Source organism: Apium graveolens, chromosome 11 (assembly GCF_009905375.1).
Source record: "Apium graveolens cultivar Ventura chromosome 11, ASM990537v1, whole genome shotgun sequence".
Classification (NCBI taxonomy): domain Eukaryota; kingdom Viridiplantae; phylum Streptophyta; class Magnoliopsida; order Apiales; family Apiaceae; genus Apium; species Apium graveolens.
This window is the reverse complement of record NC_133657.1, coordinates 113,238,149-113,252,144: the sequence shown is the minus strand read 5'-3', so window position 1 is coordinate 113,252,144 and position 13,996 is coordinate 113,238,149. Positions and strand designations below refer to the sequence as shown.

The window sequence follows — 13,996 nt, the reverse complement described above, 5'->3', positions numbered from 1 at the left end:
TGGGAGATGCAATATATAAAATGTTTTAGCTCTAATGTACACACATGCTATGATGTGTTTAACGATACATGTTTATTTAATTGTACAAAAAGTTAAATCTCAATATTAATTTAAATTTATAACTTTTAAAAAATGGGTTTATTATTAATTAATATTAGTAACAAATTATCCCTTTAATATCATTCTAGGCAATAATATAAACAAACTAATGCTAACTGATCTTCTATATTTAAAATTTTTATCAATATTTTATATTTAATTTAAAATATATTTGATCGAAAATGAGAATGATTTATCCATGGTGAATTTAATTAGTATATTATAAAGGCCATACAATATTTAAAGGTAATTAATGTATTAAAAACTTAAATTCTGTACAATCCTTAATTTATACATTAACAATTTATTTATTTTTCCAAAATTGTAACTTTAAATCTAAGTATAAATTCATAAATGTAATTTAGAAGTAATCGGGTGGAATTCCATAGAGAACAATAACATACGTTTATAACTAAATATTACTCCCTCCGTCTCTTTCAATTGTTTACATTTTTTAGAGAGTGTCCGACACGCATTTTAAAGTGCATATAAAGTATAGTTCTGTAATTTTTTTTTACAAATTTATTTTTCTGAATAAAAATTAAAACATTCAACTTTTATTCAGAAAAAGAAAATTGTAAAAATAAGTTACATAACTATACTTTTTATGCACCTTAAAATGCGTGCCGGACATTTTCCCAGAAATGTAAACAATTGGAAGGGACTGAGGGAGTATATTTTTAAGTAAAATCGCTTAAACCATATTTATAAACTGAAAAAAATGTGTATACAATATTTATGGACCGAAAAAATGAACGATACAAATTGAAACATAAACAAAATATTAACACCTCTTTAAATTGAATTAATTATATATTAATAAAAAAATATTTAAATGAAATTGTATAATTTAAAATATTTTTTTAAAAAAATTGAAGTTTAATGTGCGTAGTGCGAGAAAAAATCCTTAATATTTCTAAAAATTGACTACCTTTGTAATTTTTTCGTAAAATCATAGTGAAAACAAGGAAAATCCTAATAAAGAAAAAGAAAAAGAAATTGAAGTAATAAAAAAAAGAAGAATAAGAATCGCCGCGAAGGGAATGAAAAAAAGAGAAACAAAGGCTGCCTGACTGCCCCCCCAACCCTATACGCCTCTTTCCCCCTGTGAAATTAATTAATCAGAAGAGGCGAAGATGGATGATAGTTGTGCTGTGTGTGCAGAAAGCCTCGATTGGGTTGCTTACGGCTCTTGTGGTCACAAAGATGTTTGTTCCACTTGTGTTGCTCGTCTCCGTTTCATCTGTGATGATCGTCGTTGTTGTATTTGCAAATCTCAATCCGACGTCGTTTTTATCACCAGGGTCTCTCTCTCTCTCCCCCCAATTTTCATTTACTTTAATTCTACTTATATATGTCTATGAATTCTCATTCTTTTGTTTGAGTTCGATTTATTGTAATTAGATTTCTGGGTGCTCATTACTTGTTTCTTTTAGATCACTTTCACTCCTTTTGGGCTTTCAATTGGGTTAATTGCTCTTTTGTTAGCCCCGTTGTTTGAATTTAATTTATGGAAACTAGTTTGTTTCTTTATTGGGATTGGGGGTTTCCAATGTTTTTCAAGACAGAATTTTGTTGTTTGCGGGTTTTATTAGAGTTTATGCTATTTGGGTTTTACTTGGAAAATAGTAGTTGACTGGTTTGTGTTTGGAATATTGGGATATGTTTCAATTTGTGTCAGTAATTTTAATAGGTTGTTTGAGATCATGTAGTTTTTTAGTAGAGGTTATGCGCTTTGACATTTAAAAGAGTAGGCTAGAGTTTGTAGTATGGGATGTGTTTGAATGTTTGTTATTTTGATGAAAATTGAGTTGTTTTTGAACTTGAATATATATTTGTTTTTCTGGTTTTTAGGCTTTAGGAGATTACACGAGGATGATAAGTGACTTCTCCGTATTGCCGGTGGAAGGGAAGGAGGGAAGGGTGGGTCGATACTGGTACCATGAGGATACACAGGGATACTTTGATGATTTGGATCACTACAAGATGATCAAGGCAATGTGTAAGCTTTCTTGTGCTGCATGTGACAAGATGGGAGACCAGCAAACTGATGGGTCCAGGAGAAATAGAAAGTTTCGGAATATAGGGCAGTTGAAGGGTCATTTGTTTCATCAACACAAATTACTCATGTGCAGCTTGTGCTTGGAAGGAAGAAAGGTGATATGTTTGTTTACGAAGTTAGGACTTTCTTTACTTTTTCCTATAGTTGTCTAGTTACTATCACTGCTCTTTTATCAAATATGGAGTAAGGCGGTATGTTTTTATGCTATCTGTTATTACAGTTGCGAGGAAGTATAATCAAACCCACAGCATTTTAAGATTATGTACTTTATACCTTGGCCTCTTATAGCTTTTTAGTAAAGATACGAGATCTAGTCTTGTTCATAGAAACAGACAAGAACTATTCTAAAGCTGACAATGGGTAGAAAGATAGGTTGGAGTATTTGAATACCTTATGGTGGGGGCATGATGATAGTCAGAATTGGATTTTGGAATTAAGGCAGTTAAAAAGATGTTGGTTTGTATAATGTAATTTTATGTCATGGTGATACTAGAGTATTAGGAAATTACTTTTAAACCCCTGCTAGAGGGTACTAATTTTTTACCATGGAATGTCTTTGTGCATTGTAGACTCAGTCAGCTGGATAATCAGGAGGGTAATTCTTGTTGGTAATGTGCCCATCAGACCATGTCACATATAGGCGAGCTCAAGAAGTACTTAACTATTTTGTGCACTGAAGTATTATGCTCCACGGAATGCACCCATTTATTAGTAGTTAAGAGTGGTTTTTTGTTATAGACTGAACGATTTATGCATGAAACTAGAAGAATGTTAAAGAATGTATCATATATGCTAAAAGGTATTCTGTATCAAGAGGTCATCTAATATGTTAAAATACCTGTGTGGAATGTATTAGGTATTTATATGTGAACAAAAGTTGTATACAAGAGCTCAATTAAATCAGCATATAAATACCGGAGATTCTGAGGTGGATGGAACTGAAAGTGAGAGAGGTGGATTCATGGGGCACCCAATGTGCGAATTCTGTAGAACTCCATTTTATGGAGAGAATGAGCTGTACACGCACATGTCGACTGAACATTATACTTGCCACATATGTCAAAGGTAAAAGGGACGATCTTTTCTTTTTCCCCATTATCATGATGTTAAAATTCTATCATCATACATTTCTATAATTTATAAGAATGGCACACATTGTATTCTCATTGTTTTTTCTATATTCGTGGGCAGGCAGCACCCTGGACAATATGAGTACTACAAGAACTATGATGACCTGGAGGCAAGCTTTTTTTATATTTTGTTATTGATAGATCTGCATGTTTGTAATCCCGTAATTTTGTTAATCATTGAGCATATGTTATGTACTTTTTACAGAGCCACTTTCGCCAAGGCCATTTTTTATGTGAAGATGAGTCCTGCCTTGCTAAAAAGTTTGTTGTCTTCCAGTCTGAAGCTGAAATGAAGGTACTCAGTCAGTTACTATTTTTATTATTAATCTGCTTGCTGCCCCTGCAGTCTGCAGGCTTTCACAGTGAAAGTTGAAACCTTTATATATGCTCAAGTGGTTTAGGATATTTATGCATATCTTGTTTAGGGCACATTCCTCATTGATTGATTTACCTTTTTTTGGTGTACTTTTTAATCATTTCCTATATTATTCTTCTGAATCCAGAGGCATAACACATTGGAACACGGCGGGCACATGTCTCGTTCTCAACGTAGTGCTGCTCTTCAGGTTTGTTTGTTTCCTACTTGCATGTTGCAACATTCTGATTCCTTGTGCTATGCATATGGATTATATGTGACTTGTTTTCACTGTTGAGCCATTCTAGTCTGTAAACATGCCCTATGTTTGTTCATTTTTGATACTGCATCATTGAACTGTGAAATGATGTACCCTTTTCCTACTATTTCAGATACCAACCAGCTTCCGATACAGGCGAAGCACTGAACAAGATAATCGTCGTGGAAGAGGACGAGGCCGGACATTTCTGCGTGATCGTGCAGATTCTGAACTTTCAATGGCCATCGAAGCTAGTTTAGACACGGCTAATACAGATAAATTTCCTGATGCATCATCAGGAAGTGCACAAGCAACTCCCGATTTTGGAGATGCAAGTGACTCAATTGTTCAACCATTCGAGTCATTAGCTACAACAGACTTTGAGCCACCGACAAGATATCTTCAAGCCTTATCACAAAGATCAAGGATAACACTGCAAGAATCTTCCTTTCCTCCCCTTGTTACGGCGCCTGAAACTAGTCAACAGAAGACAACACATGATCCTGAGGGGTTACCCAAAAATACCATGGTGGAACATTTACGTCGGCAAAAAAACAAAAATGCGTGTACACCTGTATCTAACCAGGCATGGCCAGCTGTAATGGGGAACAATAAACCTACTGGAGCCCTTACTTCAACTCAGGAATGGCCAGCACCAATGTCAAACAACAAACCGATTGATGCTTTAGGTTCAAGTCATGCATGGCCAGCAGCAGGACGTGGAACTCTGACATCAGGAAGTAGTAAACTCTATAGTAAAGCCACCATGAATGTTATACCTGGGTCCTCATCTAAAATTGGTCAAAATAAGCCGGCAAAAAACAATGGTTCTGCAACTTCTAGTTATGCAAGTCTTGCACAAGGCCAGCCTTCGCTACTAAACGAACCATCCTCTAGTTCTTCTAGCTCTTCAAGAGGTGGGAGTGGCTCTAGCAGGATCATCCATTCCTTGTCAGCTCCAAATCTTGTTGAAGCTGTTGCTTCTGAATCTGATTTTCCTCCGGTTTCTGCAATAAAAAAGCAGCCTGTAAATGTCCAGGCAGTTTTAAATGTTGAAGATGTGCAAACTGCTAACAAGTCTTTGGTGGAGAGGATACATGCCGGTCTATCATTTGATCAAGACAAATACATTGCTTTTAAAGAAATATCTGGAGAATTTCGCCAAGGTTTAATGGATGCTAGCACATATCTAATGCATGTGCAGCAGTTTGGCCTGACACATCTTGTTCTTGAGCTAGCCAAGCTTTGTCCGGATGCAGAGAAGCAGCGAGACCTTGTTGACACCTTCTATGCCAATTTTTCAACCAGTAATCTACGAGAAAATGGAGGCATGGGCTTAAAACAAAGTAGTGGGGATAAGAAAGGCAAAGGGAAGTCTATTGGTCCTTCAAGTATTAGTTCAAAAGATAAGTTGGCAGATGATGTCCTAAGTACTGTACGGAAGCTGCAGTCGAACTATAAGACCCCTTTAGAAGATGAGGTGGAGATTTTGTCAAAGGATGGTTACCGAGCTGCAAAAGGAAAATCAATTGTTATCATTGATGAACAGCGTGCAGTAGCTAGGACAAGTGATCAGCCAATGCTGAAGGTGAAAAATAGTTCCCAGTTAGTAGATGACAGATATAATCTAAATTCAGGATCTGGAGATGGTAAAAGCAAGCAAAAGAAGAAAACATCAAAGTTTAATAGGGTGCGATTAGGGGATGGCTCAATAGCATCTCTTTTAGATTCGAAGAGCTCTGACACAGATCCTGAACCTGAGTCAGATTCAGTAAAAGCAGCTTCGGATGGAAAAAATGCTGAAGGATTGCCTGTACGTGGTGTATGGCGAAATGGTGGAGGTAATAAACTTTTGGCCAAGTCTTCGAAAGATGCCAGAAGATAATCTAGTCTAAATGTACACTACCTATAAGCAGAAATGTGCATCTTGGCTAATTGACATTGGCGTGTTCTGTTCAAAAGGTAGAAGAGAGATCAAGAAAGGAGGCTCCCCTTTTTTTAGGCATACAGCTTCCTATAAATCATTTTTTCAAGTTTTATGGAAGTTCAAGCTTTTTGAGAATTTTGAATATATGTTGTATAAGGTCAAAAGGGCCACATGTTTTTGGAGTTTCTTTGATAACACCGCAGTTGCAGGTGCTGTGATACTTTGGTTCATTTTTTTTGTGGCAGTTCTCCAAGGGGGGATGACATGTATTTTATCGAAACCAGATTGTTTTATGGTTATCATATTTACACCATTTATTGGTGCTGTGATAATTTCTGGGATAGGTTTATGAAAATGATATAGTGTATTTCTGGTAAAATATGAATTTGCATCCTCTAGTTGCTTGGGAATGGAGTAGATCTTATTGAATTCTGCACCTATATCAGTGAGAATATTTTAGCAGTTACATTGAATGTTTGTGTCTATATTTTTGTTTTTTAAGCTAATTAGCAAAACTACAATTGACCCAAAAAACGTAATATTGATAACCAGGTAACGAGGTTTAAGAGAAAAGATTGCAGGGTTCTGCATAATGATAATTGATAGTAAAGTAAATTAGTTTGTGTAAAAAAGTATTTATGTGCTCCGAACTTCAACAAGTGACAAAAGTGAAAATAGAGGAAATTATATCTTCTTACATATACGATACAAGGACGGATTTTTTATTGTCAGTTTAAACAAACCAGGATTCAACATTTTTTCTTTTTGCTGAATCAGGATTCAATTCAGTTTATAACTACAAAAAAATAAGCAGAACAAATTGCATTCGTAGAGGTCTAAATGACACAAAATATAAGTTAATTGTCAAATTTAATTTCCAGGATATTTTATGCAGAAATCCACCTTGTACAAATTTTAAGGCGTGTTGCTACATAATCTATTATGTACAAATATTTATGAGTAACATTAATATTCAACACATCATCCGACAGATCACCAAATATAAAGGGTGTACATTTCTGTTAATAGAAAATATACAGCTATGGATAGGTGCAGATTGCACAACTCGTAACCATTAACATTCATTGTTCTGGACGTATCCATAACCAAACGTCTTCTCACTGCTATAGCACATGTAAAGGAACCCATCTTCATCCTTGTATGAGTCATAAACAGTCTCCATCAAACTAGCTGCATGTGATAATTAGACCATTATAAAGGAAGACATGCGGAGAAAAAAGATTTAAAAATACTTAACGGGGAAACAAACACAAGTATGAGATTCTGAACTTACATGTTTGGGGTAACGTATTCTCTACGAAAACAAATAAAGCTTTTCCTGGATCAAGACGAAGTCTGCCACTCAAGATGTGAATAAACTGTCCCACGGACATGTCTCGAGCGACTAGGTATCTGTTGTCAAAAGGAGGTTATTACTGAACGAGATATGGAAAAGCCAGCCCTACATGAATGTGTCATAGAATAAAACTCGTGGAATGTGGTAATCGTCCATATAAGTACGACCCTCCCCCCTCCTCCAACATCCACACACACACACACCCCAAAAAATGCGCATTAGATTTTATAATGAAAGAAGTTGACGTTCCAGTTTTATACCCTCAAATCCCATGGTGGGACATTTTACTTCGTCTAGAATTATCTCTAGTAAAAGGTCACAAAACTAGACAAAATTTGATCTCTCAAAGAAGAACAAGATAGGCTTCAATTATCCCCATCTGCCAAATCATTAAGGATTCTTGTCATTTTGCAATTAAGATTTTGGATCTGAATAAAACTTAGGGGAATAGCGTCAGTTCATAAAATTATATGGTCACATGAAACTAAATTTTAGTAAACAATGTTTCTTTTTTGCTAATTTAAAATAATCCAAATGACTAATATGAACTTTCTGCAACAAGGACTATTAAGGATGATAAGAGAAGTGATGCAGGATAAAAGATAATTGCAATTGATCAAGATAAGAACAAAAGATAGAAACTGCCACTAAAACTAGAAAACTGTAGTCTGTAGTTGCACTAGTTCATAAACACAACATTTGGCAAAAAAAAAAAGGTTCATTAACACAACAAAAGAATGATTACTGCAATCATATATCAGTTTATGATTCTGCCAATCATATTGAGGATATGTTCATTTATAACTTCCATTGTGTGTGTTTGGGGCGCGCTTGGGTGGGTTTACTGGGGGGGGGGCTAGGCTTAATGCAGGTCAGGCAAATTACTGTTGTTAGTTGTTACTATAATGAGCCTTGAGCGTGTAAAATGATCTAATCATTTTAGAGTTAGGAATACATGTTCAGGTCCTTAAAATGATCTAATAATTTTAAAGTTAGGAATACATGTTCAGGTCCTTAAACCATTTCTTTGGGTATATAATCCCGGTACCCATGGGAGACTTACTTTCACTGATATGTGGGTGTGTCTATTTATGTTTAGAATAATTAATTCAAGTCAATAAACAAGTAGTAACTTATCCACAGATGAAATAAGAGCTGAAGGCCGGTACGACCTTAATAGAATAAAATTAGGTCAATTTAAGTGACAGCAGAGAGCAGGTACTTACTTTTTCTTCTCCATTTCTGGAAGGTCGGTTTTTGAATACCTTTCAGCGACTACCTGCATCAGATTAGGGGAAGAGTAATACTAATTAGAATAAGAGTGACTGGAAGAATGGTGTACATCATATTTAAGATTACAAATCAGAAAACACCATGCTGGCCTGTTTGTTGAGAAAGGAAAAGGAAACTATAGCTGAAAAGGGACGCAAAAGAGAGAGCACATATTTTTCTTACATTCACTATACAGTGGTAATAGAAAAAAGAATCAACTTATTCCTCAAGCTCAAATGTGTACAATGCCATCTACTAATAATTTCAAAAATTGCATTTTAAGATCAAGGCTAAAACTGTAAAAATTTAGTTCACATCTTTTATCATTCCTTTGGAAAAATTAAGTTTTACCTTGTCAGCTTATATTACTTACTCCTGTAAGTCCTAATATACAATATTCCTGCAAAATGTCACATTGCAATCTACAAGAAACACTGTTTGATAGTAAAATTTGTTAAATATCGCATCAACTGCACAAATAACCTGTCAGAAAAAGGAAATGCATGTTTAAAAGTCAAACATGTCCTTTTGATCAGGTTTCAAATCAAAGCCTCTCAATATCTGAATTAAAGTATTCTCAGGTTATAAGAAATGGATTTTAATCTATTCCAAAGTTTTCTATCTGATACATACATATCCAGTCAAGCTCAACCGCACAAAAATAATATCCTACAAAATACAAACTAATTGCTCTTTAGCATAATGTATCAACATCCCTAGCCCCAGTCAGCTACCTAACTTGCTCACTATTATTAATTAGAATTGGACAATCCACCACTATTAGGCTTACAACAACATCGAAAGTTTTTTATAAACAAAAGTTTTGGGAACCAATGGATGATAATTAAATCACGGTTGTAATTAGTCAGTAGCTTAACATTGGATCCGAACACAAACTACAGATATATATATCGCTTTTAACATGAAAAGAATAATAAAGATTGGCAGATACATGATACATGATACATGTAGTAACTAGTAAAATACACTCCAATTGAGACTTAAGGAAGGTACAAATTACTATGGGGGAATAAACAATCAAACCTGTGAACTATCGTACATACTATTACATACCATCAACATATAAATGCTAAAGATTCTGAATTTAGCAAACTTAACAGCAAAAAACAAACAATTAAAGCTAATTAACAAATAAAGATGAGAATTTCAAGAACATACAGGGACTCGATCAGGGTACTTGGCAATGATATCTTGAGATTCTTGACATCTTTCCTCTGTAAAATACACACATCAATTTAAAGAACTTTAAAAAGCTATAAACTTTAATGGGGTATTAAGTAAACAATATAATGGGTATTTATCAGCAAATTAAAAGTGAGTAAAAAGAAATAAAAAGGAGGCAAACCGAAAGTAAATTCATCCTTGAAAGCTATGGTCTTCTTGCCCATTAAATTTGTGTAAAAGAATGGATGCTGATCAAAATTATGAAAAGCCCACCAAGAGAGAGAGAGACGCAACAGAAATGAGACGGATATAGAAATATGATCAAGTAATAAAATATACAAGGAGGGCTTGATTGAGATAAGGTCAGAGGTCTTTGTGTGCTATATACTACTTATACAATTAATTATGAATAAATTTTAATAAATATGTAAAAAACGAACATTACCCATGTTGCGGGGATAGCTCAGTTGGGAGAGCGCCAGACTGAAGATCTCGAGGTCAGGTGTTCGATCCACCTTCACCGCATCCATTTTTGCCTTTTTTTCTTGCTCTCAATAATCCACCTCTTCCTTTTTTAAACTCTTACGCTTCCGCTATCTTCTTCATAAACTATAATAGGAGTATGTGTTTTACACTTTAGATTAGATAATTTTGACTTATAAAAAATTCAAATTTAGCAAAAGATGAATAAATAAAATATATATTATAGTTTGATAAAAAAATTAGTATAGTAATTGTATGTTCTCAAGAAAAAAAAACACTTAGAATTTTTTAAATGCATTTTATAAAATCTCAAATAATTGAAAGCACGAAGTTGAATTTATTTGGCTATCTTTATTAAGATAATCCTTCTTCATCACTTGATTTGGGATTTGCATTGATACTACCGCAATCTTTCCTCAATTCTGTAATTATTAAAGTTGTCAATCATTATACCGTCGCAGTTCATTGACAGCAAAACTGATAAATATAGTAGCAGTTTATTGAGAGTAAAACCCTTCTTCTTGTAATTATTAAAGTTGTCAATCCTTATGTTGTCGCAGTTTATTGAGAGCAAAGCCGGTAAATAGAGTAGCAGTTCATTGAGAGCAAAACCGGTAAATAGAGCAAATAGGGGGTTTGATGAGAAATTTTATTCCACTTAAATTATTAATTTACCTCTCATTAATAAATATAAATAATTGTTAAATTTAATATTATGTATTAATTACACCTAAGTCATTATTACTCCTTATTAATAAATACAAATAATTGTTATATTTAATAACTTATGTTAATTAAACCTAACTTATTAATATTAATAATTTTATATTTGTCATCATTTATTATTTAATATTAACAACCTATAATTAGATTTTTAAAATTTACTAAATTCTTATTTTTTTGAAGACTCAATATAAAATAATTTTTTTCAGCAAATAAATTTTAACATGTTAACTAATTTGAAAAAGATAATTTTAGTATATTAACCATTAAACCCAAAAAATATAAGAGATATTTTCTTTGTATACTAATAATAGAGTGAGTTATGAGGGTGTTTTATAATAAAGTTGTGATTCTTATTATATGGCCAAATCGAATATAAATTAATAATGGTTTGAAGATTTTGAATATTTATGATAAAGTATTAGAATATCAAGTTCATTGCGGTTACAACAATGTTTTACAATAGTTTGGTGAATCATTTTTCTTACATTAACCAGTTTAAAGATTTTTTTTAGAGGTAGTAATAGATTTATAAGATTACTGCAGTATTACAGAAATCAGCAATTTCACCGATAAATCGCTGGAAGGCAACCAAACAATATTATAGAGCAAAATCGGAGCATAAAATATTTTTCCATTTTCGGTCAAAATCGGTGATTTTCTTGTCAAAATCGGCAATTTTCCGGTCAAAATTCGACGAATCAAATACACGATTTGACGGTTTGCAGAAGTAAGAAGAAATATACTCAGACTTGAGTTGGTGAAGAGCGACGATTTTAAATGAAGAAACCAGACGACCGCCGAATGGAAACCCGAAACATAAGTGAAGAAGAAGAGTGAGGCATAAAGATGATTAAGACTCTTATTATTTTAATGAATAATGCATACAAAATCATCATATCGCTGTGAACAAAAAGTCTCACTAATTTTATCTCCTTGTTCTCACTAATTCAGAGGTATAAGTAAAAGATTTATAAGATTACTGCAATGTTACAAAAATCGGTAATTTTGTCGATAAATCGCTGAAAGGTAACCAAACGATATATCGGCTTTCATATTCAATCATTACATTTTCAGCTAAGGAAAGTAAGAATTACCTCATATTCACTGTATTTTGTATCACTGATTGTACCATGTAAACAATTATAGTAACTCTTTAATTAACTCCGTAATATTTCATTCTTAAGAGTTGTCTCTTATGAGTTGTAATTATTTTCATTAAAAATGTGTGCTTTCATTTGCAATTGTATATTTCGATTTTATTTCCACATATTCAATTTATTTTGATAAAAAATACGTTAAATATGTCATCGATCTCAATTTTATAATGCGAGATGTTTAGTTAATCGATCCATCAGGAAGCAACATGAATATATTGTCAATATTTATAATCAAAATAACATCAATTCACGTTATATTGAACATGCTCATGTATTACACGGGTTATAGAGTTAGTTATAATTTGTTGTATAAATAAATGTTTGAGTTTCTTGATATGAATGCACGAGGGGCACATGTGTAATTACGTAATTTATTAAAAAATAATTAATTTTATCATTAAAATATATTATGTACTCGTTTAACTCTCCTTAATACGTATTTCGAGACATCTTTCTCTAACTACAATATACAACTAAATTTGCAAAACCCTCACTCCAATGCATAACTATACTAAGTTCTATTAATGTACAAATAAATATTTAGCCACATATTTAAGATTAAAGATACATAGAATCATTCTTGCTGCATCATCCAACCAATTAGAATATGGAGAAAAATACTCATCATAAAAAAATATGAATACCCCTTGAAACGATCCTGTTTTACAATAATGCATTGGAGCATTAGTTGTATTTTAAGATCTGTTATAGATAGAATTTGGTTCAACAGTACTTTGGAGGTTCGTGGCCGAAATTAAGTTTCGGGAGTGGTGTTTGGCGGCGGAGGAAAGTTGTTTGTGGTGGCGGCTGATCTTGTATGTTGGCTCCTCAATAAATGAATAGAGAATGAGTTTTTTCTCTTACTCTTTATCGATGGTCAATTCACATAATCATACAAGGTGCCTATGTACCCGATTTATAGAGATCACGTCTCACGTAGTTCTTGGGGAACAAGACATAAAATTAGGGTTATGATTTTATACCCATGCAACCCAAGCACATCCCTAAATCAGGCCTTCGGCCAATTAATCACTAAATCTCGACCAACCCCACACATTTCCCTATAATCTGGCGACATCTTCATATTTCTTCCCATAATTATAGGAATATCCCACGTCGGTCCCGAGATTCAAGCCAGTCATCCATGTATTATTATCCAAATTATAGTCAAAATTGGGTGATGCGAGCGGGCATGGCCACCTTGGCTCGCTCCAACCCTCCTAGTGGGGCCATTCTTACCTCCCAATAAATTCATGTAGTGAGTTATCGTTGCCTCACTTTGTTCTCTTTTCCACATTTCCTTTATGTATTTATATTCATGACGTGAACAAGCTGCCGTCTCACCATACTTCAAGTCTTCACAATAGTCCAAGTATTGTGGGTTCGTAACCCATCTTCTAAATCCTGCTCGTGATGAGAGACTGAGCTTCTACTAGTGAAGTGAGATCGGAGGTCCTCCTAGAGAAGTGAGGTCGAGCTCCTTATAGAGGTGATCCTGAACCTCTATTAAAGAGGACAACATAAACCTCCACTAAAGAGAAGACCCTGAATCCCTTAAAGAGAGGAGAGCCCGAGTTCATGAGAGAGAGGGGAGCCTGAATCTCTACTAAAGATAAGAGCTTGAGTCCCTTAGAGAAATGAGAGCCCAAATCTCTAAGATAGAGGAGAGCCCGTATCCATGCGAGAGGGGAGAGTATGAATCTCTACTAGCGAAGAGAGAGGAGAGCCCGAATCCCTGCTAGCGAAGAGAGAAGAAAACCTCTCTACTGGTATAGAGAGAGGAGAGCCCGAATCTGTGATAACGAAGGGAGAGTAGAGCCCGAATATCTGACAACGAAAGGAGAAGAGAGACTGAATCTCTACCAACAAAGAGAGAGGAAATCCCATGTCCCTGCTAGCGAAGAGAGAGGAGATCCCGAATTTCTTCTAGGGTGGTGGGCTGAAATTCCTGCTAGCATAATGGGTTAGAACTCCAGCCTCGCTT

At 34.2% G+C, this 13,996-nt stretch overlaps 2 protein-coding genes and 1 non-coding gene across 3 annotated transcripts; 2 read left to right on the top strand and 1 right to left on the bottom strand.

Annotated features, from left to right (window-relative positions):
- The first annotated feature begins 1,119 nt into the window (after positions 1 to 1,119).
- LOC141696821 (uncharacterized) lies at positions 1,120 to 6,305 on the top strand. Its single transcript, XM_074500947.1, has 7 exons — positions 1,120 to 1,403; positions 1,954 to 2,256; positions 3,018 to 3,226; positions 3,353 to 3,401; positions 3,497 to 3,586; positions 3,795 to 3,857; positions 4,039 to 6,305. The coding sequence occupies exons 1-7, from the start codon at positions 1,236 to 1,238 to the stop codon at positions 5,788 to 5,790; spliced, it is 2,634 nt and encodes an 877-aa protein (XP_074357048.1). The 5' UTR covers positions 1,120 to 1,235; the 3' UTR covers positions 5,791 to 6,305.
- Positions 6,306 to 6,685: 380 nt separating this feature from the next.
- On the bottom strand, positions 6,686 to 10,000 carry LOC141698148 (autophagy-related protein 8i). The gene is made up of 5 exons (XM_074502775.1): positions 9,828 to 10,000; positions 9,641 to 9,696; positions 8,416 to 8,468; positions 7,127 to 7,245; positions 6,686 to 7,023 (listed from the first exon to the last, which is right to left on the bottom strand). Exons 1-5 carry the CDS (start codon positions 9,868 to 9,870, stop codon positions 6,908 to 6,910), a joined length of 387 nt encoding a protein of 128 aa, XP_074358876.1. The 5' UTR covers positions 9,871 to 10,000; the 3' UTR covers positions 6,686 to 6,907.
- Positions 10,001 to 10,098: 98 nt separating this feature from the next.
- Positions 10,099 to 10,171, top strand: TRNAF-GAA (transfer RNA phenylalanine (anticodon GAA)). Its single transcript has one exon. It is a non-coding gene; the product is annotated as a tRNA-Phe (tRNA).
- Positions 10,172 to 13,996: the final 3,825 nt, after the last annotated feature.

Coding starts and splice junctions, on each gene's coding strand:
- LOC141696821 (XM_074500947.1), top strand. CDS start 1,236: ATGGATGATAGTTGTGCTGTGTGTGCAGAAAGCCTCGATTGGGTTGCT. Junction 1,404..1,953: donor ACGTCGTTTTTATCACCAGG/GTCTCTCTCTCT, acceptor TCTGGTTTTTAG/GCTTTAGGAGATTACACGAG. Junction 3,858..4,038: donor AACGTAGTGCTGCTCTTCAG/GTTTGTTTGTTT, acceptor CTACTATTTCAG/ATACCAACCAGCTTCCGATA.
- LOC141698148 (XM_074502775.1), bottom strand. CDS start 9,870: ATGGGCAAGAAGACCATAGCTTTCAAGGATGAATTTACTTTCG. Junction 8,469..9,640: donor AGTACCCTGATCGAGTCCCT/GTATGTTCTTGA, acceptor AATCTGATGCAG/GTAGTCGCTGAAAGGTATTC. Junction 7,024..7,126: donor GAATACGTTACCCCAAACAT/GTAAGTTCAGAA, acceptor TATCACATGCAG/CTAGTTTGATGGAGACTGTT.